General features: G+C 39.5%; 1 protein-coding gene across 3 annotated transcripts; it reads left to right on the top strand.

The window, feature by feature from the left end:
• The first annotated feature begins 1,025 nt into the window (after positions 1-1,025).
• LOC6502213 (homeobox protein unc-4) lies at positions 1,026-22,435 on the top strand. 3 transcript variants are annotated; one of them, XM_014904476.3, is made up of 4 exons: positions 1,026-1,171; positions 19,964-20,142; positions 20,273-20,412; positions 21,307-22,435. In XM_014904476.3, exons 1-4 carry the CDS (start codon positions 1,084-1,086, stop codon positions 22,082-22,084), a joined length of 1,185 nt encoding a protein of 394 aa, XP_014759962.1. In that variant the 5' UTR covers positions 1,026-1,083; the 3' UTR covers positions 22,085-22,435. The 3 variants fall into 3 exon arrangements, 2 of the variants coding, with proteins under 2 accessions (XP_014759962.1, XP_001966020.3); XM_001965984.4 differs by lacking the exon at positions 1,026-1,171 and adding an exon at positions 12,150-13,477; XR_006507592.1 differs by lacking the exon at positions 1,026-1,171 and adding an exon at positions 12,150-13,477 and having other exon boundaries at positions 20,269-20,412; positions 21,307-21,445.
• The last annotated feature ends 421 nt before the right edge of the window (positions 22,436-22,856 follow it).

Genomic DNA, 22,856 nt, shown 5'->3' with positions numbered 1-22,856 from the left:
CCATATAGGTCTTAGATACCAAAATTAAAGGACATGCTTAGTTTTTCTTCCAAAAATGTAACTATTGAGTAGTAACACATCTATAGCTACTAAGACCCATAGAACTACTAGTGCTAGAATAGATAGTTTTAAATATATATATATTTTAGTATTTAAAAACAAAAAAAACCATTAATAAATTATAATAAACCCTCAGACAAAGAACCCTCGCTTGTTCTCATGTTTTAGGAACACTTTTGGGGGTTTTTTGGGTAATATCTTTCCCCGTAATCCCCTTAGTTCGTTCTCACGCTCTAGACAACTATTAGCTGGCCACTTTACAGGCAATACCCGCTAAGCCCGACCGCAGCCGACACTAATCCCCGTCGATTGCTCACTTTAATGCCACCCTCCGCTTCCGCTTCTGATTCTTATTTCGATTCTTATTTTGATTCCGTTTCTGATTCCCATTCCCAGTTCCGTATCCTGTACTGTGTTGTCCGGATTTTGCAAATACCCACAACCCTCCGGACCTTCATTCTCCGGTTCTCCATCCTCCCTCCTCCAGATATACGGGTTTTTTGTTTACGTCATGTTGTACATGTTAAGCCGACAAATCGGTTGCGATTGATTAAAGTATTCTTCATCCCTGAAATATTTATTTATTTTTTTTTTTTGTTGTTCTCTTTAGATGACTATCTTGACTTTGGAATCGGGTTTTTGGGATTCGGATTCAGATTCAGATCCTTTTGGTTCTCTGGTTCGGGGTTCGTGGTTCGAGGTCTGCTGGTCTTTGGAAATCCGGAAAAGCCGCTCCGCGTTTCGAAAGGTAAGCCGCTGACGGCGTCCACCTTGTTTTGTCTGCCAGCCCACCTTCCACATCCTTCAGATATTCCACCCTTAATACACTAAGCAAAATAATTGAAAATAAAAGTTTAATAAGAGAAAAGGATATTTAATTTTTTGAGGTTATAAAAGAATGATCATAAACGCATTAGCCCTTTTCTACTAATCACAATCTGGCCACCTTAAAAATTTACTAAAATTGTAAAATAGCAAGCCTGGCCTCATTTATCTAAAAGTTTTCATAGTAGTATTAGTAAAATGTCATCTAGAAAAAAAATTCCTCAAAAAAAGTGTAATAAAAACGACCTGAACTATGGAAGTATAGACCTCTCAAAAGTATTAAAATGTAAGTACAATTTCTTACTCAATAATTGCAAATAATTTCTCACTGTGTGTCCTTGTTGTCCTTTTTGCGTTAAGCGCGTGAAATTTGTCATATCCTTATCGACACTCTCGGGTGGCGCGTTATCCTTGCCTTGTCTGGTAACATTCTGGTGGTTAGTTTGCCGTGAAGCACGCAGCACCCAAGGAGGCGTGAAATATGCCCCGGAGTTACCACACTCACATACCAATCCCCCCAAGGGGATTCCCGGACGGTGCCGGTCCCGGAGAACCCCGGAGGCGTTGCCCATGGTTCTTTGTGGTTTCCTGTCCGTGAAATCGCTACGTGTGCCAAGGATTTGCGACTTACTTGCCTAGATGCACATCGAATCGTCCTCGTGCCCATAGATTTTAGATAGTTCCAATGGGGTATGGTCTCTATGGATGTCAAATGAACTGATTTGTATGTTTTAGAAGACTCTTAAGACTTTTATTTAGTTTGGTTTCTCTCAGAACTATTGCTAATTACTAATCCTAATGTGGAAAGTCCTAAGGATTAGTTACTCTTCATCGGGGTCACCATTCGATAATGACATTACGATCCTAAAACTTTTATTTCTGTATAAGTTTCCGAAAAGCCTTCTTTCTTTGTTCTTAAGCCAGAAACTCAAGAAATTCTTAGGTTTCTAAAACTGTAAGTTATTTAGTTTTTAATTTAGATCATTCGGGGTCACCATCAAACATTAAACTCCGCTTTTCCCAAATTAATGAGCTAAAATGGCGTTCATCTGAATGAGTTCTCTCGAGTTTTCCTAATTAAACAGCGAACAAAAAAGGTGATGCTCCACGGTGGGAACAGTTCATTGTTGTATGTTGAATGTTTTAATGTTTAATGTTGAGTATACAGTTGCAGTTAAAGGTGGCGAGTATCGCAATCGAACACTTTGCACTAATTACTTTCGCAATTACGCGCATAAGCCTCCCCAGTTACCGGGTCTGGTTTTTTTTTCCTTCTGGGTCTGGTCTGGGCCTGTCTTGGGAGCCAAAATGCGTTCGTATTTCCCATCATTAGGGGCCCAGACCCCCCTCCGGAGGAGCCCCCTTCCAGTTCCTTAAGAGATTAATCAAATTAGCTCCAATTTTTGTTTGTGTGCCAACGCCTTTGGCTTACTGTTAGGCGTTTAATTTACTTTTTTCCAACTGGGGGCTGGGGGTTTTTGTTTCGGTTTTTCTGCATTTCTGATCGCTGAAATCATTTTAATTGATGTCGCTGATGATGAGTGGTTGCTGTTGATTACACTTGAAGAAAAACTATAGCGGGTATTGGGGAAAAATATAGAAATTTGATGAAAATTTGAAAGAGGAGGAAACATTTCATAACTTTCTATTAGTTTTGTACCATTTTAACATATCTTTTTATCAAATAATAAGTAGAGTGTGACCATGCTAGTCACCCAAAATAAAAATATTTTGGCACCATGGTCACACTTAAAAATTTCCTTAAAATAATTCCCATTTTCGAAATAAGAACTATTTTGTTTTTGTTCGCTGTGTCCAAACAATTGAGTTGTCAACTCAATTTTTGCCCTCCTTGGGATGAGGAGGCGTGGCCCGGAGGGGCGGAACGGAACCGAACACACTGGGGAGAAGTCTGGGGCGTTGATGACATTAATAAACTCGAAGCGCATATGCAAAAAAGGCTAAAATAAAGTGGTAAGAGCAAAAAACATGGCCAGGAATGTGTGGCGAAGAGGCAACCTTAAGAAACCACAATGTTAATTACCAAACACGAAGAGGCATGCTACAACTACAACAACAACAGACAAAAAAAAAACTGTAACAGTGGCTAAAAGGGGGCGTGGCCCAGCAGCTGGACCAGAGCCCAAGTGTTGTAAAAAAAAAAAAATGGAAAAAACCGCCAATGGGAGGGTTCAGGCTGAAGGTGCCCAAGGCCGATCAGGTGGCGCATTTAATTGCCCCACAAGGGCAGGATATGGCCCAGAAAACTGTGGGAGTTCCCAGCGACTCCTCTTTACAGATCCTCTCTGTCACAACCCCCCAACATCCTTTTCTGGGGGACCTTTACAATTTATTACTTTCACACAACAAAGAGTCCATAAGGAGGTACTTTGTAGGGTAATCCCAGAGCCATTATATTAACAGATATTATAAGGCAACTAGTTTATTCTAATCATTATCTTTAGGGAGAATATTTAATCTCACTGGACAGGAAATCGATCCACTAATCCGCTCATGAATCGGGTGGAAATTGGCTGAGATATAGCCATCGATATGGCCAAGTGCGGGAATCCAGGACTTTGAAAGAAATGCCCCAAAATAAATGGAAAAATTTTGAAAAAATATTTTCTGTCAGAATTTTGATGCAGAACGACTGGAAATCGATCCACAAATCGATTAAGGTATTCCGCTTGAGGATCGGATAGGAATTGGCCGAGATATAGCTACCAATATGGGCCAAGTCCGGAAATCCAGAATTTTGAAGGGGATCCCCCTTTAACTGAGATGTCTACTTCTCTGCGATCCCCACTTTTCTCCCAGCAAGGGTATACAAATATTTAATATTTATTCTATTATTATTTAAAAATATAAAAGACTCAAAAAATCACAAGACTGTTCCCATTGTTGGCTGAAAATTACAGCGCTGATTTCGCCAAAGATACTGCCGCCTGATCCTGCCAGTCTCTGCGAGTGTGTGTGTGTGTTTGTGTGTGTAATCCAACTGGGGCCACGCCCACGCCCACGCCCATGCCCACTCAGCCAAGAGGCAGCTGGAGAGGGGGGGAGAAGGTGTGAGGGAAGGGGAGGAGAAAAAAGGCCGCACCATTTGCGGCTAATTTTGTAAATCATGATATCGTAATTAATTTTTGCAGCCTTCGCAGAGCCACAGAATAAAAAATGAAAAGATCTGTGAAAAGGGATCCGCGTCGGCGTTGTTGTTGTGTAGCCCCTGACCCGCCCAGCTCTCCTGGCCCTCGCCGTAGTTAGCCTTGTTACACGTTTTGGCCAGAAACCCCGGCTGAGGGAGGGAGGGAAGCCGAGGCCAGATCCGGAGCTGGAGCTGGAGCTGGAGTCGGAGCTGCTGCCTCCACAGAGAGAAAAACCAATTAATATTTGAGCAATGCTCCTGCGGCAACAATTAAAGTCGGAACGGCAACAGCAAGAGGCTACACTGAGAGAAAGAGTTTGCTAAAACAAAATAGTAATTTATTTTAAAAGTGATAATGATTTGTATTACTTATCTTTGGCTTTAAAATACTACTTATTTTATTATGTTTTATATTTTTAAAAATCTTAAAATAATTTTTAATTAATAGGGCCAAGATTTTTCTCCCAGTGTAGCACCGCCAGCAAGGAAAAAAGATTTTTATTGAGATCTCAAAGATGCAAAGTGATTTGAATTTGATTGCGCCGCGCGTGCTCTGTTCCTCCAGCTCCTCCAGGTCCTCCTCCTGGTACTCCTCCTCCTCCTCCTCCTCTGGTTGTCTTCCTTGTCTTCTGTTTCTCCTTTCTCCTACTGCTCCTACTACTCCTCCACCTTTCCAGCATCCTTTGTTTTATTTTTTTTCCACCTTTTGAGGGAATTTCGTTTGTCGGCAGAATTCGCAGTGGGGCGTCGGAGGTGTGAAAACCCTGCTGGGTCTTAAATGCAAGCTAATAAGAAGCACAGGCTCCCTTGAGAAATCCTCCATAAAAAAATATATACATATATATTTAAAAAAAAAAATGCAGAAGGGAGAAATTGGAGTCATCGTTGGATTCTTGATCGGTTGCATGCAACTGTGGCAACAGTGGTAGGAGAAGGAGAGCCTTTGGAGTGAGGACTGGGTTCTGGGACTGAGACTGGGACTGGGACTGGGACTGGGATTGGCATGACCAATGTGATGGACAGTAACCAATGATCGGCATGAAGATCACTTAATCAAAAAGCGACTTAACCATCATGCGGTTAACTTTGCCTTTTCCACTTTTTTCCATCTTTTTACATTGAATTTTTATTAAATTTTAACAGACTTCTATTAGGAGACTAAAATATTAAGGATTGTTAATCAAAAGCTTAGTGAATAGTTAATATTTAAATGGGAATTTAAGGACAATCAGTAAATAAATAAATAAGTATCTAAACAAAAGACTCTTTTCAAACATATATATTTTTTTTTAATCGATCAAAATATCATTTTAAAGTTGTTATTATTTTCTTATTTACTATCCTTTTTTCTATCTTAAATATTATATTTTTAAAAATTTTACAAAATAGCTAACAAGCCTAAGATACTAAAAATCGATTGTAAACGATACTTTTTTTGGGAAAGTATCGATTTATAATCGATTTTTTAAATAAATAACACAAAAAATGTTTCTCCATTCTCCCAATAACTATTAAATATTTAAAATAGTTATAGTAGTTAGTTATAAACTAATAATTAAAACATAAAATTTATTCATTATTGTATTCATATTGATAGTGATAATAATATTTTTCCAAACAAATAGGACAAATAAAGTCTCTTCTATACCCCTAAAAATCGCCAAAAATACACCAAAAATTGGGGATTTAATAAAGTCAACACGATGACCTAATTATGGATTTAATTTTAGTCGAGACTAAGGGATAATTGCCAAGTGTGATTAGCCTTCAACACGAACTCGATTACTATGCGACAGATTGCACTAATTACGCCACATAAAATCAATGATGCAGATCCCGATCCATAAAACGGCGTTCGGAAACAACTTAACCTTCTCCTCGTCAACCACAAATCGGTCAATAGAGTGGCACACACCACACCACATCACACCACCCACTAGAGGCAGTCAGCCAACCACTCCACCCCCCTATGATATGGCAAATAAACTGTCGAGGGAAATGGAAAATGGGAAAGCCAGGCAGGGGGAGGAAAATGCGAACTGAAAGGAGCCAAGAAGGAAAAATAAGAATCAAATCAAGCGACAAATAAATGTAACAAAATGCGACAACAGTCAAGGGCGTGGGTGGTGGGCGGTTGGCGGTAGGAAGGACTCGCAGGACTCGCAGGACATCCCAAGGAGAGGCGGCCACAAAAGGCGACCTCAAAACGGCTGCCTAAAAACTCAATTACATAACAATCTGTTCACATTTTTTCACACACCATCAACTTTAAATGAGCTAGAGCGGTAAGGGAGTGAGCAGAGGGGGGCGGTGGGGGGGAGAGTGGTGGAAGCTGGTGGGCGGTGGGAGGTGGGCAGTAGTCAGTGGGCGTGGCCAAAGCCAGGGCAGTGCCAAAATGATGGGCGGAGGGCCAAAAAGGCACTCGAAATGAAATTACGAAACCCACACACGACAAAACAACAAACACTGAGAGAAAAAGTGATTAGGAATATGAGAAATAAATCTTTAATATATCATGATTTTTTCTTAAATTTAAATTAAAGTATATTTTTTATAATTTTAATTCAAAAATAAAGAAAGACAGAAAGAATCTTAAGAACTAGAAGCTTATGTATTGACACTCTTGTTTCTTAATTTTTTAAATAAAAAATACAAATAATTGTAAAATCATTTAAACATTAAAAAAATATACAATTTTTTAGTTTACTTAAATATTTATTTCAATATTCATTTAAACATTTATTCATTTAAAAAATAAAGTAATAAAAAGATACTTAACTTCTTGAAAATAACTAGAACTCCAAAGTTTAAAGTTTAGTTCCTTGACTTAAATTTAAAAAATATAAAACTTGAAAATTAAAAACTAAAAATATCATAATTTTATTCATTATAGTATATACTTTTTTTAATTTATAGATAATTTTAAAATAATTATTTATTATTATTATTAATATTTTCTCAATGTGCCAACAAAATCAAGAAACAGAAACCAAAAGCTACATGTCACTAGCGGGGGGTTAAGGAATTCCGTCTGTTCAAAGGACAAAAGGATCAGGATTGTGGAATCAGGATCAGGGCTGTGCTGCGAGAGAGGGGTGGAGGGGGAGTGGGCAATAACAACGGAGGACACAAATTACAATGTAATTTATTTGCCGCCAAGCCGAGGCAAAGGACCTTCCTGGCTGGCTGGAGAGAAAATCAATCGCGACAGCCAAAAGAGCAAGGACCAAGGACCAAGCAGGAAGCGACAGACGGCAAGGACATGCCATTGGATTCTGTGGGGGGGTTGACAGGCAGGACCCGCGGTGGCGGAATCCAGGACCCCAAGCTACGAATCGGCCATCAAACTGGCCAATGAATGTCAATTGTTGTTGTGGCCGATGGCGTTGATGTCCTGATGTCCTTATTCCTCTTCTTCTTCCGTTGTCTGCGCCAAATAACAGTCTCTCTTCTTGCTATATTTCTCCGTATATCCTTTGTATCCTTGGAAGGTACAAGATATTGGCTTGGCATTTAAATATTTTTTTATGTTTTAGTTGCTTTTATTTTAGAGAGTTCTTTTCGAAAAGCTTGTCTTTTAATATTCTTAGAAAAATAGAAAACCTACTATATTTAGGGGTTTATTAACTTTATTTATTGACTTAATATTTCAATAAATAATTCCTTAATTTATAAATATTTTAGTGTTAAACAGGGTATATCCAATTCCACTCCCAGTCTCGCGACAAAAATCACAGCCGTCTTCGTATTTTCGTTATTTGTCAAGCTCTGAGGTCTGGCTGGTTGTGTCTCTTTGTGTGTGTGTGTGTTGGCCAAGTTATTGCCATTTTATGAGCCTAATGACGAATCTACGCACCCACACACTGATGTTTTTTTTCTTATTTTTATTTTTATTATTTTGCGGGGTGCGTGGGTGTTTTGTGGAAATTGACTTCGATCCGAAGGGGAAATTCTTGGCATGCGAATGCGGTTTTTCATTATGTCGGCGTTGAATGTCAAAATGGATTTTTAAACATGACTAGAGGCAGAGGCCCCCCTATCCCCTTCTCTATTAAAGACAGATGACTCCCCCCCCTTAACTGGTATTTTTTTTTTTTGGGACATACTCTCTCACGTTTAGTTTCTGTGGAATTGCAATTATTCATAATTCGTGGGCTCATAAAAATAAATGGCCTGCTTAGCGTAATTGCCATAATTTTGTGTGACTTGACTTTGCCGGCAAATAAAGATTTAGTTCAGGGTACAGGAGGTTCAGGAGGAGGGGGGTAGAGGAGGGAGTGATGTCCTGGCAGGAGGGTTGTTGTCCTGAATACTTCCATAGAGGGGTTGCCCTTTTTTCGTTTGATTTTTCATTCAAAGAGTGTCTCATTGTTTTTCCATCTTTTTATTGACATCAAGTGGGCGTGTCCGAGGACGAGGTCCTGGAAAATTAGCAACACATGTGTGCACCTTTTTGGTTATGGTTTCGATTCTGGTCGCGATCCTGCGAGTCCTTTCGCCTCGTTTCGCTGCATCTGTTGACCTGTGAAGTGGGCGTGGCCAGTGTGATTTTTGATGGCCACAATATGATGGTTATGCTCTATCTGTCTCCTGATCCCCCCTTGATGGCCAATTAACACGCTCATTAATCGCCCCAGCTTCCGAATCGAACTCACAACTGTCGCATTTCCATTCAAATCAGGAATCAGAATCATAAAATCCAAATAAAGGAGAAATTGCAAGGGAAATTATTGTAATTATAGATGGAATCTTACATTGTTGCTCGATTATAATTAGTTTGGGTGTTGGAAATAAAATTAATCGATAGTTAGGAATGATCTATAATGCCCTTGATGGCGATGGACGGATCACGATGACGTCGCCTCGAAGCTTTTATCGATAAATTGGGCATTTTCTAATATTGTAAGAGTACTCATCCCTAAGAGTGTTGACTTTGTTTGTTTTTTAGTTTTATATTATTTATAAAAAAAATCAATTAAATATAAAAGGTTAAAATAAAATTCATCTTAAATAATACTTGAATGATTTTTAATCAATTTATCCTCTCTAAGGATAAAGGATTCAACATCAGAGCTCTTATCCTGTCCACTTATCATTACATTATTACCAAATATAGCCAAAGAGTTCTTCAATTTCCTGCCTGTCATTCCCGTTAGCTCTCATATCCGTCCATCGCCATATTGCCCTTTAACCCATCCCATCCCCGTTCCTGTTAACCACCCACCCACCTGCCCTGCCACGCCCCTCCTGCCCTTCCGCCCACCGAAACATTTGACAGACAAATCAAAGAGATATTTTCAAGCGGAAAATTTCCCATCAAGCATCCCACATACCACATCCAATCCGAGCGGACACATAATTTCCCTTCTTCGATTTCCGAATTTCCCGCTATTCCACTTTGGCTTGGCGCGGATTTCCCATTTTTTGTGTTTTGTTCGTGTTTTTTTTTTTCAAAAGATTGTTGAAATCAATTTGTTTTTAATTATGAGAGCAAGTTATCTGCTAAAATATTAATTTAATATTTAAGAGATTTTTTATGTTTTTTAAGAAAAGGAAATAGGGTTTTCTTTTTTATGAAACATAAATAGCTGGTTAAATGGAGTTTTTATTCAACATATTTATCAAAATAGGAAAAAATGTAGCTTCCATTTTGTTTTTATTCCATTTGATTTTAGAGATAGTTTTTTCAAAATAAGAAACACAATTTTTTCTTTATATTTATATTTTGTTTAATTTTAAATTGAAAAACCTCTTTTTTTTGTATTTCTATACTTAATCACATACATATTTTTAATTTTGTTCCCCTTTTGCTTTTCATTTCCGTTTCCGGTTTGAGACAACAACTAAAAAAAGTTTTTCCACCTGAAACAGCAAAAAAATAAAAGGTAGAAAAGAAAAGAAAAAGAAAACTTTTTTCGGGGCTAGAACCAAAAATAATTAAAATTCATTCGTTTGATTTGCAGAGCGGGGGGATATTCGGGGGAATTGGGGCGGCCATTTTGTCAGAGTGAAAGGGGCTAGAGGGGAGTAAGAGGCAGGGGCAGGAGGGGTTGGCAAGAAACTTTTCCAACAAACTGTAGCTGAATTAATTAAGTTTCGGTACGCATGGAAATTTTATTAACAAAGTGTGGAGATAGCACAGCGTTTCGAGGGCTTTTCCTTTTTTTCTCCTTTTTTTTTTGGGGGGGGTGGTGGGTGGAGGAGGGGAGTGTGTGGAAAATGGGGACTTTGCAGGACGCATTGTAGGGATTTTCTGTGCTGTCCTTTTCGGCCACTGCCACTGCCACTGCCACAGTAAGTCATTAATAAAGCGAACACCAACCGACAGCGTCAACGTTGCACATGTGACAGGTGGCCAGAGAGGTGGTTGGGAGGGAGGAGGGTGTGAAAAGTGGAAAACTGTGGCACGGACTGGGGGCATGTGGCATCAACTCTGCCACTATGAGAGAAAATATAATCAGTTTTGCTGCAAATTTTCATAAATCATTTGGAAAATACTCTTATTTTGAAGTTTATTTCTGAAAAAATTATATTTAAGTAAGAAAAACTAAATATTTTGTTAAGTACAATTTTAAAACAATAAATCTTTATAACTTTCTTTACAAAAGAAGCTAATTATTTGTTAATTTTTGGGGAAAAATGAGGCAAACATGAAGCGGTCCCTGAAAAGTATACTATAGATTTTTTCAAATTTTTTCAATGAACTATTTTTTGAAAAAATTTATTTTTTTACAGTTTAGAAGCAGAAAGTGCGGGGCTAGCAATTAAGTAACCTGCCAACAAAACATCTGACAGATGAGGGGGCGCCCCAAAAGTGGGCGGAGGGAGAGGTCATCGAAGGATACTTTTGCCAGCAGAGGAGAAAACCAGGGAGGGGGGACGAGAGCGGGCGAGAGAGTGGGAGAGGGATTGATTGCCAGGGCCGGGATTTCATTCCATCCGGAGGAAAATGCTCCGGTTGGGAGCAAATGGGTTAAGTGTCGCTGCGCTGCTGCCGTCAGCGTCGCTGCCGACTGCACTGTGGTGGGAGGAACACAGGATGTGGTGGGGAAATAAAATGAAAATGAATGATTCATGCGCAGCAGCAGGAGCAGCAGGATCCCCAAAAAACAGAACAGAACAAAAAAAAAAAATGGCAGATGGATACCCAAAAGAAATGGTGGAAAATGGATGAGGTCCTGCCGGCAGGACGAGGCGTTTATGTCAACAAATTAAAGGGAAAAATTGTCTTCAATTGACTCTTATTTTTAACGAAATAAGAAATATTTAAAAATAGAAAATACAAATTATAGTACAAGCTCGTTTGGTTAATTAATTGTTTAACGAATTTTGATTTTCTATTTGTGGCGGGGGAGGGGTGGGGGAGCGGCAGGAAAATTGCCATTTATGGCCATGCAGAGCTGGGGGCAGCAACAGCGGCAGAGACTCTTGGCTGGCAGAGACGCCGGCAGAGCTGGCATAATAATTTGATGTGCGGCAAATTGAAAAAATGCCGCATAACTCCGCCCTGGAAAACTCCACACACATACACACATACATTGGCGAAGAAGCCAAAGAAAATTGAAAACTCTTCAAGTCGTTTTTGGCAATGGCGCTGGCAGTGGCAGAGCTGTTAGCAGCAACGCCAACGGAAGCGTCCAAAATATCCCAGTATTTCCGCTATGGCCAATGGAAGTTCTCGACGCACATATGGTTGTCTCGCTCTAACCATAATGCAAGCCATAACGAAAATGGCCACCTACACACACACACACACACACAGATAGCAGACAGGTTTTCTTTGCAAAAAGCAGCGCAGTCGATCAAACATTGAAGAGGAAGAAGCAGAAGCACACATAAAAATTAAGTGGTTGTTGCTTTTTGATGAATTTCCCACTCGCTCGCACTCTCGTTCTCTCTCTCTTAACGCTTTGTGGAAGATTGTTGCCATGTTTTTGGCCAGAGAGAGCGCCAGAGAGGGATGTCGTTGTGGCTGGCCAGCCGCGAGCCGCCAATAAACTCCGCCGGTGACTCTCTCTCGCGGGTTGTGGCTCTCTCTCGCCGGCTTAGTGCCGTCTCGCTTTTGGTTGGGTTTTTTCGAAAAAGAGGGTTTCCTCGACGGACTTTTCAAAACTGGCGCTCAGTTCAAATTGAATTTTCATTGCGAGCGCATAGGGCCACCGCTCCCGCACCCGCTTTTAACAATTACGTTCTCTCTCTCTCTCTTTAACTGACTGTGGTGAGCTGTGTGGGGTTGGGTTGTTGTCCTACTCACTCACACGACACCACCACCCACTTTTCGGGGCGAGAGTGGCTCAGTGGCTCAGTGGCCGCAGTGGCAGTGGTGGCTCGAAGGAACCGAAGTGAACTGAAACTGAAGTGCAGTTTTATTCAATCAGTGTGTGGCGAGACGCGTTGTTGGGCAAACGCCGGCCGTCGGCAAAAAGATCAAATATATAAATAATAAATAAAATATATATTCTCAGCACTCATTTTTTTTTTTAAGCCCGCGGTTCTACGCGAAGTGCGCGCCAAAATTTAAAAAATAAATACAAGTTTCTAAATACGAGTACAACAACAAGAAAATTCCTAAAAAAAAGCCACCTCCCTCTCGCCTATCTTGTGCATTTTTTTGTGAAAAATAAATATTAAAAAAAAATAATTAAAAAAAATTATTTAAAAAATATTGTATAAACTTAAAAATAAAAACTCATGGCCTAGAGACCAGAATGGTTCTGGAGCAACAAGCCACGGAATCTTTGGCGCCGGACAACAAAAAGCTAACGCTAAATAACAACAACAACAACAATAATAATAATAACAACAACAACAATAATAATAATAATAATAACAATAATAGTCAGAATAAAAACAACAACAGGAGCAACAGCTTCAAGGAGGAGGACGACAAGGACAGGACCTCCTCCCATCGGAATCCTCAAAATCAACTCAGAAGCGGCAGTCCCGCCCGCCAGCCAGTTTCCGGTGCGGCGCCATCCATTTCCGTTTCCGGCATGCCCTCCGAGGGCCTGCATCCCACGGCCGCCCTCCAACTGTACGCCGCCGCCGCCCAACTGGCGCCCGGCGGTGTCCGGGTCCCGCCCTGGGGTCCCTTCCTTCAGTTCGGCGTACCCGGCGTCTTCGGTCCCAATGGTCCTTTCCTTGGCCGCCCTCGGTTCGATGCCGCCTCCGCTGCCGCTGCTGCCGCCGCCGCCGGCGGTCATCCCAATTCCGCGGCGGCGGCTGCCGCTGCCACCCAGATGGCCGCCGTCAATGCGAGCAACGCCTTCGCCAATCTAACGGGACTGAGTGCGGCGGCGCTGCGGAATGTGAGCGCCGTCCAGACCACGGCCGTGGCGGCGGTGGCCAGCACGGTGGCCACCATCCAGCACCGCCTGATGATCGGCAACCGGCAGAGTTTGCCGCCGGCGGGTCCGCCCAGCGAGGGCTCCAACGAGGATGGCGGTAAGTGTCCTGGCCGGGGTGTCCTTGCTAGAAATTGGGCTTGGGATTCTGAAATCAAAGTCAGGGGAATCTGAAATTATATTCCTTCAGAATAGGCCTGCAGAATTCCTCCTGATAGATCGAAGCTGGGTAAAGGAGGTTTTTTCTTTAAGGATATGGCTGATTTGGGACATTTTTGGGGAAATTTATGAGGTTTTTAAGGTCTTAAAGGGTATTGATTTAAAAAAAATACCGATTTTCTATTCTGATTCTATATTCAACTTGAAAACTAAAGGAATTGAAACTTTGGTATATTTTATGGAAAATAATATAGAACAGATCTTAAATCATTTATAAAAAAAAAACAATTATGTAACTGTCCTTATTAAAAAATAACACGAAATTTCAAATAATACTTGTAAAAAAGCTTTTTATTATTTTTGAATACTTCTTGAACTAATCTTTGTAAATAATAATAATCTTAAAAACTAATAGAAAATAACCTTGAAAATAGTTTTTAAATAGAATAAAGAGTAGATATATGTGATACTAGAATGATATATGATCTTAAATAGAAAAAAACTACTTAAAAAATGTTTTAACTTTCCTTGTTTTCCATATTTTTCAATTATTATTATTAATACAAAATAAATCTCTAAAAAACTAGGCCCATAATTCAAACCTAATTAATAATAATCCATTAAAAACAGAAAGTAAAATAAATTTTAAAGCAAAAACAGGAATTACAGGAAAAACGCTCGTATATCTTGTACAGGTTTTGAATTTTTTTTAAGATTATAGACCATTATTAGAACCTTAATTGATAATGGTTATTAAACTAATGTAATAGTGTTGTGATTTGAATGAAAAGCAGATTTAATTTGTTAGTAATACTATTTAAAAGACAGTTTAGCAACCAATTAGTTAACAATTTAAAGAAAAAGATTGAAAGCCTAGGAAAGCCCTGTTTTGAGACGCTTTTTGTGTCGAGTGTCGAGAGGCGCCTCGTAATTGCTAATTTGTTGTCTTGTGACGCAAAAGCCAAAGCCACCAAGTGATTTAAAATATTTAAAATGTGAAATATTAATCGCCGACACGTGTCCACGTCAGGCTTGGAATTCGCGTCACAAAACCGCGAATTCCTTCAATCTTTCCCATGAAATCAATTTCCAACGGCTTTCGACTTTCGCCAATCTGATGGGGTTTTAGCTTTTTGATTTTAATAGATAGACTTTTTTTTAGACTTTATTTTAGCTATTCAATAGCCCGATCATAGATCGGCTAATGAATTATCAAAGTCTGTGTTTGAAACACGCGTCTCCCATCCATTTTTGAGGTCAGCGCCATTCGATCGAACAAAAAAATCATCTCGGGTTTCCATTACCCATTACCACATTCATTTAAATTTATTTTTCATTTTTTTCTACCTATTCTCGAATAGAAATGGTTCGAATTCCAATTCCTGCTTGTGATAACAAGAGGAGGCCCCCTGACAAAATGCTAATTCATTCAATTAGCCCTCTTAAGTGGCTCTCGGATTGTCATTTTTTTTGCTCTCGTCCGAGAATCTTTTCAGTCAGACTGACTCTGATCAGCAGCTGCTACCTGCGAAAAAAAATACATTTATTGATTTAGCTAATCAGCGATCGATTATTATGTAAAAATGCGATCGACTCGCCGATTTGTGTTTAGCATACAAAGTATTCAGAGTCGCCTGCTGTGCCACATTAAGGTCCACCCCATAGACCATAGACCACAGACCATATCCGACATCCACACCATATCCCATAAACAATCAAAAATAAGCACAAATAATACAAAACCCACAAAAAAATCAAACACGCTTTTTAAAACGAAGCCAAAAGTAAGAGATTTGTAAAATAGTTGGACGGCTATTGTGGTTTTTATGGTTTTTAAATGATTTTTGTAGTTTTTAAAGTTTAAATTTGGGTTTTAAAATTAAAAACTAAATACATTGAGAAAAAATATATTAAATTGATTATATTTTACTATTACTAACTATTTTTTTACCTTTTTTGTACATTTGTCTTTTCGAAAATGTCTTTAAAAAAAGGTTTTTTTTTAATTCTATTATTTTAAAAGCAAAGAAATGATCAAATATAGAAATTATAAATAAATTATATAGTAATATAACTATTTTAACAACTCAAAAGATAGTTTTTTCTTCAAAAGTTATAAAGTTTTTTGGAAAAAAACTCTTTCTGCTATAATTCTCAATTGGTTCTGTCTAGCTTTTGGTCTAATTTCATTATTTCTCTATTTTATGCTATTTATAATTTAATTTCTATTATTTTTGATATCTAGAAGGCCATAAATCCCTTTAAGCCAAGTAAGAAATTAACTTTTTGGCTTGTTTGTGGTAACAATGACTTACTTTCTTCATTTCTTGACTTTTTTTTAGGCAATTTGTGTGAGTGTTGGTGGCTTGTTTTGAGGCCGGGGAGCAATCACTAGACCCAGAATTGATGGGACGCCATTTGCTGTGATCGCCCAGTTTTGGCCATTAAGAGCAGTGGTAACAGTGGTAACTGTTGGTGGAAAAAAAAAGCCCCAAACCGGACTCTGTAAACTCGAGCGATCGGCCCACAAAAGGCCCGAGTACATGCCGCGGCTGCTCATTGACCAATTAGCATTAACAAATGATGGCTAGTTGGTGTAATTATGGCCATAATGCCAGCCACAGACTCTGATTCGGCGCTGGTTTAGAGGTGTAGAGGAGGGGGGGCGTGGCAGTAATTAACTGGCAATCGGGTTGGGTCTCTTCTGGATCAGAATCGCACAACCAACCAACCAACCAACGCACTATAAAAAAAAAAAACGGCGAAAATGTAATTATTAATTCTGATTTGATTCAATTTGATTAGCAAGCCAGGCCAGGAGGCAGCCGCTGGTGGGTGGATGATGAGAGTGCTTGTCATTAATCATTTCTGTGGCAGAGAGGTTGACATGCAACCTGGATTGGAGTGGGAGGTGGGTGTGGGTGCCACAACATCATCATCATCGTTGTGACGTTTTTTTTTCTTTCTTGCCATTCCTCATTTCACGCCGGAAATGAAGAAACTGTCATAAGGCGATCGGAATCATTTATCATGCGATTTTCCCAAAAAAAAAAGGAGAAACAAAAAAAAACTACTCCGCCATTTTGTTTTTCTCCCCTTGTCTTGTTCTACACTCCTAATGAATTCCGAAAAACACCAAAAATGAAAAAAAAAAGGGTAGAGCGTTAAAGCTTCAGGGGTAGAGGGCGCCACCAGTATGTTAGAGCACTTCCGTTCCACCCAAAAGAAGCGGAAGTCGGAACATTGCAATGATGCCATCTTCTACACGAATGATAAATCGTTTCTTGCTTTTCATTTTTCGGTTCTTCCATCAAGAGAGAAAATTATGTTGTACCGTTGCTAGTTCCTAAATATTTCCGCTTTTTAATAGGTTTTTTAGGAATTGAAATTGGAAAATGAAATTGTTATGATGAACGGAAGCTTTTTTTAAAAAGAAGTTTTGAAATTATCAATTGGATATACTTATGGGTTTCTTTAGAATATATTTCTGTGTCTCGATAGACACAATCGATTATCGGGCCTGTGCTGATGATCGTTTACAATCGATTAAAAGTAGAAAAATTATATTTTTCAAAAAGAATAAAGTTTTAATTAATTTATCCATCTATAAGAAGATATTTTAGGGAACTTAGGACCAAAAAAGTTTAAAAACTTAGATAAAATAAATCATAATTGATTTAAATACTAAAAAATAAATAATAATGCAGAATTTAATATCTAAACTACTATTTAATACCTCAATAAACTTGATAAAAATAGTGATATTATTATTAATTTATGAACAAAAAGAATAACCTCTCAAACCATGTCCTTACACATCCTTTTAGCCATCATTAAAATGCCTTTCCTCAATCCTATCCTGCCGCAAGTATAAGCTTTTTAGTAATACACTCCTTTTCTCGCCAATCTTTTATTTTTTATTTTCGCTTTAATTTTTATGACTTAAGTGGTTCACCCTTGAGGTGGTGGCAGGGGGGCGGAAGGTTGCAGGTTTTGGGGGTGTGGCGGTGTGGCGGTGTGGCGGTGCAGGGAGTGTGTGGTAACTGTTATATTGCCCGGCTGACGCGCGCTGTAAACGAAAATAACATGCCACGGAATGTGACTGTGGCATGCAACAATGCACGACCACAGTCGCAGACTCGTTTCTTCTGATTTAGCCGACTTCCCTTTGCTTCTTCTGTTCTTTTTTATTTATAATTTTCAGTTTTTATACCCTTTAAGGGGGTAATGTGATTAATTTTTACTTAGTTTTGAATGAAAACAATTCAGGTCCTTGCTATCTAGTTTAAATAGCGAGGATATGAACAGAAAAATATAAAAGCAGCCCTGTTTTATGTTTTCATAGTTCCTAACTTATGTAACTCGAGAGTCCTTCATCGAAAACTAATGAAACTTTCTAAAAACCTATATAATATTCCTAAAAATCATCATGCCAAGTTAAGCTGATATTCCTACTCCTTCTAGTCCTTTTAGAGTATTTTGGAGTTCAGTTCTTGCTTTTTCTTCATTTTTTTTTGGGGGTAACCCCAACTCTTTTTTTTGGCTTCCGGCAAAATTGTATTTTGTTTGAGGTTATGGGAAATCAATGCAACGTTGCCAAATTGCAGTCTGGCCGTCTCTCGGACGTTGCAAGTTGCAAGTTGCACGTTGCACGTTGCACGTTGCACATTGCACCCAGCGTGTGCAATAATCATAATAAATTTCAATTATCGTTTGCATTTGGGAAGGCGAAACACCCACCAAACATGAATTATATTTCCAACCCACCTGACAGCCAGCCATCCCCCATCCCACCACCCCTCCCTGTTGCCCCCTGGGTACCCTTCTTGGGTAGATCCGCCCCTGTTTCGGGCACAGTGGCGGAGCCCCTGTTATTATTAAGTCATTTGAATGCACTTTGGGTCGTTCGGTTGCCTGTTTTGTCGCTTTTGCATTTAATGTCTCTATTATTGTTGTGTGTTATTGTTGGTCGTTGTAAGCGACTCTTTTGGCCATCGGCGGAGGAGACTGACTGACCACTTGGACTGGCCGCATGGCCAAAACGGGTTTCAGGTGCCACAGTGCGGCACGCATAATTAGGTACACTTAACAGCCGAATGGCCGAAACCCTTAATTAGGGCCGGCCTCTTGTTATTGCCCTTTAATGTGAGGTATGCAGTTTGATACTCTATCCACACCCCCTTTTTTTTCTCCCAGTGTGCGTATGTTGGGGCCTTGGGGGGGAAATTAATGTTATTACAAAGTCAGGTGAGTGGCGGCGCTTTGAGTGGACGGCCTGCTCATCACTCACTGATACAAAGTAGAGCTGCTAAATTACCTCAAACTGATTGCTGTTTGATTCTCAATAGCTATCCTGTATTTAACAGCCATTTCAATGACTTCATTCCCTGGTTGGCTCTTTATGAGTCTCCCATGAGTGGCAAACATCAATCAGAACACTTGTTGGGAATTATTTACAAAAAAAAGGGGGTTTTTTTGGTCAAGGGATTAACTCTGCTCTAGGTCTATAAAGTTTTTCTTTTAATTCTGCAGTTTTTAGGTTAGAAAAGGGGTTAAGGAAGAGTTTTATAAAAATTGTAGCCTATCTTCTAGGCGCTCAATTAATAATTATTTCTGTTTCAAACTCTTTAGAGAAAATATTTAAGAATTATTTAAAAAATAAAACTAAACTCTTTAACTACCCCGCACTGTGTTTCCGTTTCATTTGGCCATCATCTCATCTAATAACCAAACACCTACCATGGAGCTATCTGGGGAATACTGGGAATACAAGACTGCCCCTTTTTTTTGGCCAGATCTGAGTTAATTTGATAAATTGCTGGGCCCTTTTGCATGAGTGTGTGTTGTGAGCCACGCCCCCTTTGGGGGATATAATCTAAATATAGAAAACTATGCATCCTGGGACGGATCAAGAGCCGCGGGAGACAGAGGCGGTTCTGCAAAATAGAAAACGTAATTAAATTGTTTCGTTTTTATTGTTGGTCCGTCGGCTGGGAATTCTGGGGGGGATACTGGGTATTCTGGGTATTCTGGATATTCTGGGCATATGTGTGTGTTACCATGTCCCCCTTTCCCCCTTGGTTTAAGCCAACCTCACTTTGGGCCCCTTTGGCGATGTAATTGAAATATATGATTATGAATATTTATGCATTCGGTGCTTGGGTAATATTTGTGCCTCGGTCTCGGGTAATTTAAATAATTTTCCAACACTTAATTATAGGGTTTTTAGTGTCGAGAACAAAGTGTTTTTTTTTTGGGGGTTAGTTTTAGTTTTTTTCTTGTTTCTTGTTTTTTTTTGGCAGCACCCTAATTAGTTGTAATAAGCCAACACCCTCGGTCATTCACGATATTAATGACTTAATACACAGTGTTTGAACAATTTCATTTACATTTTCCGCATTTCCTTTTCGTTTTTCCCGCCGGATAGGCTTTCCCGGGGATGGTGATGATGATAGTAGTGCCGCCAAACGACGCCGGTCCCGCACCAACTTCAACTCCTGGCAACTGGAGGAGCTGGAGAGGGCCTTCTCCGCCAGCCACTATCCGGACATCTTTATGCGGGAGGCCCTCGCCATGCGGCTGGATCTCAAGGAGTCGCGAGTTGCGGTGAGTTTAGTTTTAATTGGAATAAGATATATCTGAGAAGTTCATCCTTAAAGCCCTCTATCCCTAATCCCTAAACTCTATGACTGTTTGCGATCACCTTTGCTGAGATTATACGCTTTGTTCCAGATAGGTATGGTTCCAGAACCGGCGGGCCAAGGTGCGTAAGCGCGAACACACCAAGAAGGGACCCGGACGCCCCGCCCACAACGCCCAGCCGCAGACCTGCAGCGGGGAGCCCATACCGCCCAACGAGCTCAAGGCCAAAGAGCGGTAAGTTAATTGATTAATAAATTATTATTTTCAAATTAAACCTTTAAAAACAGTTCAAAAGTATGTATAATTTATGCTTAAAAATTAAACTGTCACCTGCTACGTCTTAAATATTTATTAAAAACAATTAAAGCCTTCACCAAAACTCTAAACCAGTTTTAAAAACAAAATAAAAATATTAAAAAACCCCTTAAATGTTAAACTGTCACTAGAATGCCTTTGCAAAAATTTAAAAATCAATTCAAAAGTCTTTAAAGTTTGCCAACTGTCACTGGGAATTGCCATTTCGATAATTACGAATGTATTCAAATTTTAATTTATATTTCAAATGTCTCAATAATCTTTTTAATATTTGCTTTTTATTTTTCTTGGAAGTGTGACTAAATGATCTTGGTAATTTGTGATAAGAGTTCATTTATGATTTTATTTTATAGAATTTTGTTTGATTTTTAAGTTTTATTATCTTTTGAAGAGGTTTCGGGGTTTTTAGTGAATTAATAATTTTTAAATTAATTCAATTTTTTAAGTTTTTAAGTCTTGTAGCTTGTAATTTATTTTATTTTGAGTTTATAGATCTTTTGAAGCCAGTTCTTGGCTAGTAGTCCTCTAAAATTTCAAATATATCCTTGAAATTACACAAAAAAGTTTTAAAAAAAAGACAAGAAACTAATTTTAGTTCAAAATATAAAGATTGAAAAATTCTCTCAAGCTAAATCTTAATTTTTCTCTCCTTGTTTTAGATAGATATTTAAAATAAAAATTAAAATACAGATAGTTGTTCTCAAAATTGTAAACTTTAACCCTAAAATTACCCTAAAAATATCTGAAAAAAAGAAAGAAACAAAATAAAGCCTAAACTAAACTTTTTCCGTATTTTTTTCCGTGTAATTACAGAGCCCGGCGCCGGAAGAAGCTGGCAAAGGCGATCGATCGGCAGGCGCGGAAGCTGCAGGCAAAGGGCATCACCGTGGACCTGGAGGCTCTCAAAGCCGAGTACATATCACAGCACAAGGCCAACGGCACCTTCTCCGACTCCGACCTGGAGGACGACGGGATCCAGATCGACGTGGTCGGCGGCACCGACAGCGACGACGAGCTGGACGGCGATCCGGTGAGTCCGGTCCGTGGCGGCAGCGGTGGCGGCGGCGGCGGTGGAGCCGGATGCTCCTCCTCGCAGCAGAACTTGCACTGCGGCCTGGACGGCGACGGGGACAGTTCGAGGGCGGGCAGCTTCATCGGCGGAGGCGGCAGCCTGGGCAGTCCCAGCTCGGTGGCGCCACCCAACGGATCAGGTCATCCCTCGGGCGTGATCTTCGGTAAGCTGGAGCCCATGGACGGCAGCGAATCGGAGGATCGGGAACGGGACAACTCCCCCAAGCCGCTGCTCTTCCCCGCCAAGGCGTTCCACCAACTGAACCTGCAGAATAGCCAGCAGCAGCAGCAGCAGTCGTCCCTGGGCGGACATGTCCCGGGCCAGGGTCAGGGTCAGCTGGGGGGGCACGGACACCAGCACGGACACCTGGGCGTGGTGGGGGGCGGCGGCGGCGGCGGGAATGCCACGTCGGCGGCAGCAGCGGCGGCGGTGGCCAACTTGGTCCACCAGACCTCGCCGATCAGCATGCGGCGCAGTAATCCTTTCAGCATCGAGTCCTTGCTGTTCAACAACACGTGAGGCAACCATCTCCCCGCCAGGATCCTCATCCTTTAACCCTTGTATCCTTGTATCCTTAAACCCTAAGCTTAAGACATCCCCCCCGTCTTAATATCCTATTGATTTTTCGCGTTCCTAGAATATTGTGCTCATTTTCAAACAACAACAAAAAAAAAACAAAAAACAAAACAAAAAAATTTACAAAAAAAAACTTAAATCTTATGTCTTTATTTTTTAGTTTTTGGTTCAAGAGCTTAAAATATTCTCCCAAGTGATTTAATTTATTCAATTAAATGTTTAATTTTTTTTTTTTGTTCTTAAATATAAATATTTTGTAATCCAGAGAGAGACTAAATTAGTGTTGTAAATGAATTTTTTATTTAAAATATATATATTATGTAATCAAATTTTTTTTTTTTTTGGCCAAAGCAATGCTTGAAATATATAAATAATATAATTATGTAATAAAAAAAAAACAGAAACAAAAAATACGAAAATGGTAATTAAACTAAGAACAATTTTTTTTTCGTCTGTAAGAATGCCTGTGTGTGATATAGAGTGTGTATGTGTGTGTGTAAAAATGTAATTTAATTTAGCGGAAAAAAAAATAAAAACGAAAAATACGGAAACCCAAAAAACATCAATCTAATTAAGTGAAATGAAATTTTTTTTTTGTGTCCAAGCAGCAGGCTAGAATATATTAAAAATATGACAACAAAAAATGAATTAAAAAACAATATTACATATAGAAATGCAATGAAACGGCTAAACATTATATTGTATCTAAAAAAAA

This window comes from Drosophila ananassae, chromosome XL, assembly GCF_017639315.1.
Source record: "Drosophila ananassae strain 14024-0371.13 chromosome XL, ASM1763931v2, whole genome shotgun sequence".
NCBI lineage: Eukaryota > Metazoa > Arthropoda > Insecta > Diptera > Drosophilidae > Drosophila > Drosophila ananassae.
Note: the sequence above shows the minus strand (reverse complement) of the source record. Positions and strands in the feature narration are given on the sequence as shown.

Bases quoted from the DNA above. Each gene is read 5' to 3' on its own strand.
- LOC6502213 (XM_001965984.4), top strand. From the start codon at position 12,742: ATGGTTCTGGAGCAACAAGCCACGGAATCTTTGGCGCCGGACAACAAA. The intron at 13,478-19,963 runs GTAAGTGTCCTG...CCCGCCGGATAG, and splicing joins GGGCTCCAACGAGGATGGCG to GCTTTCCCGGGGATGGTGAT. The intron at 20,413-21,306 runs GTAAGTTAATTG...GTGTAATTACAG, and splicing joins GAGCTCAAGGCCAAAGAGCG to AGCCCGGCGCCGGAAGAAGC.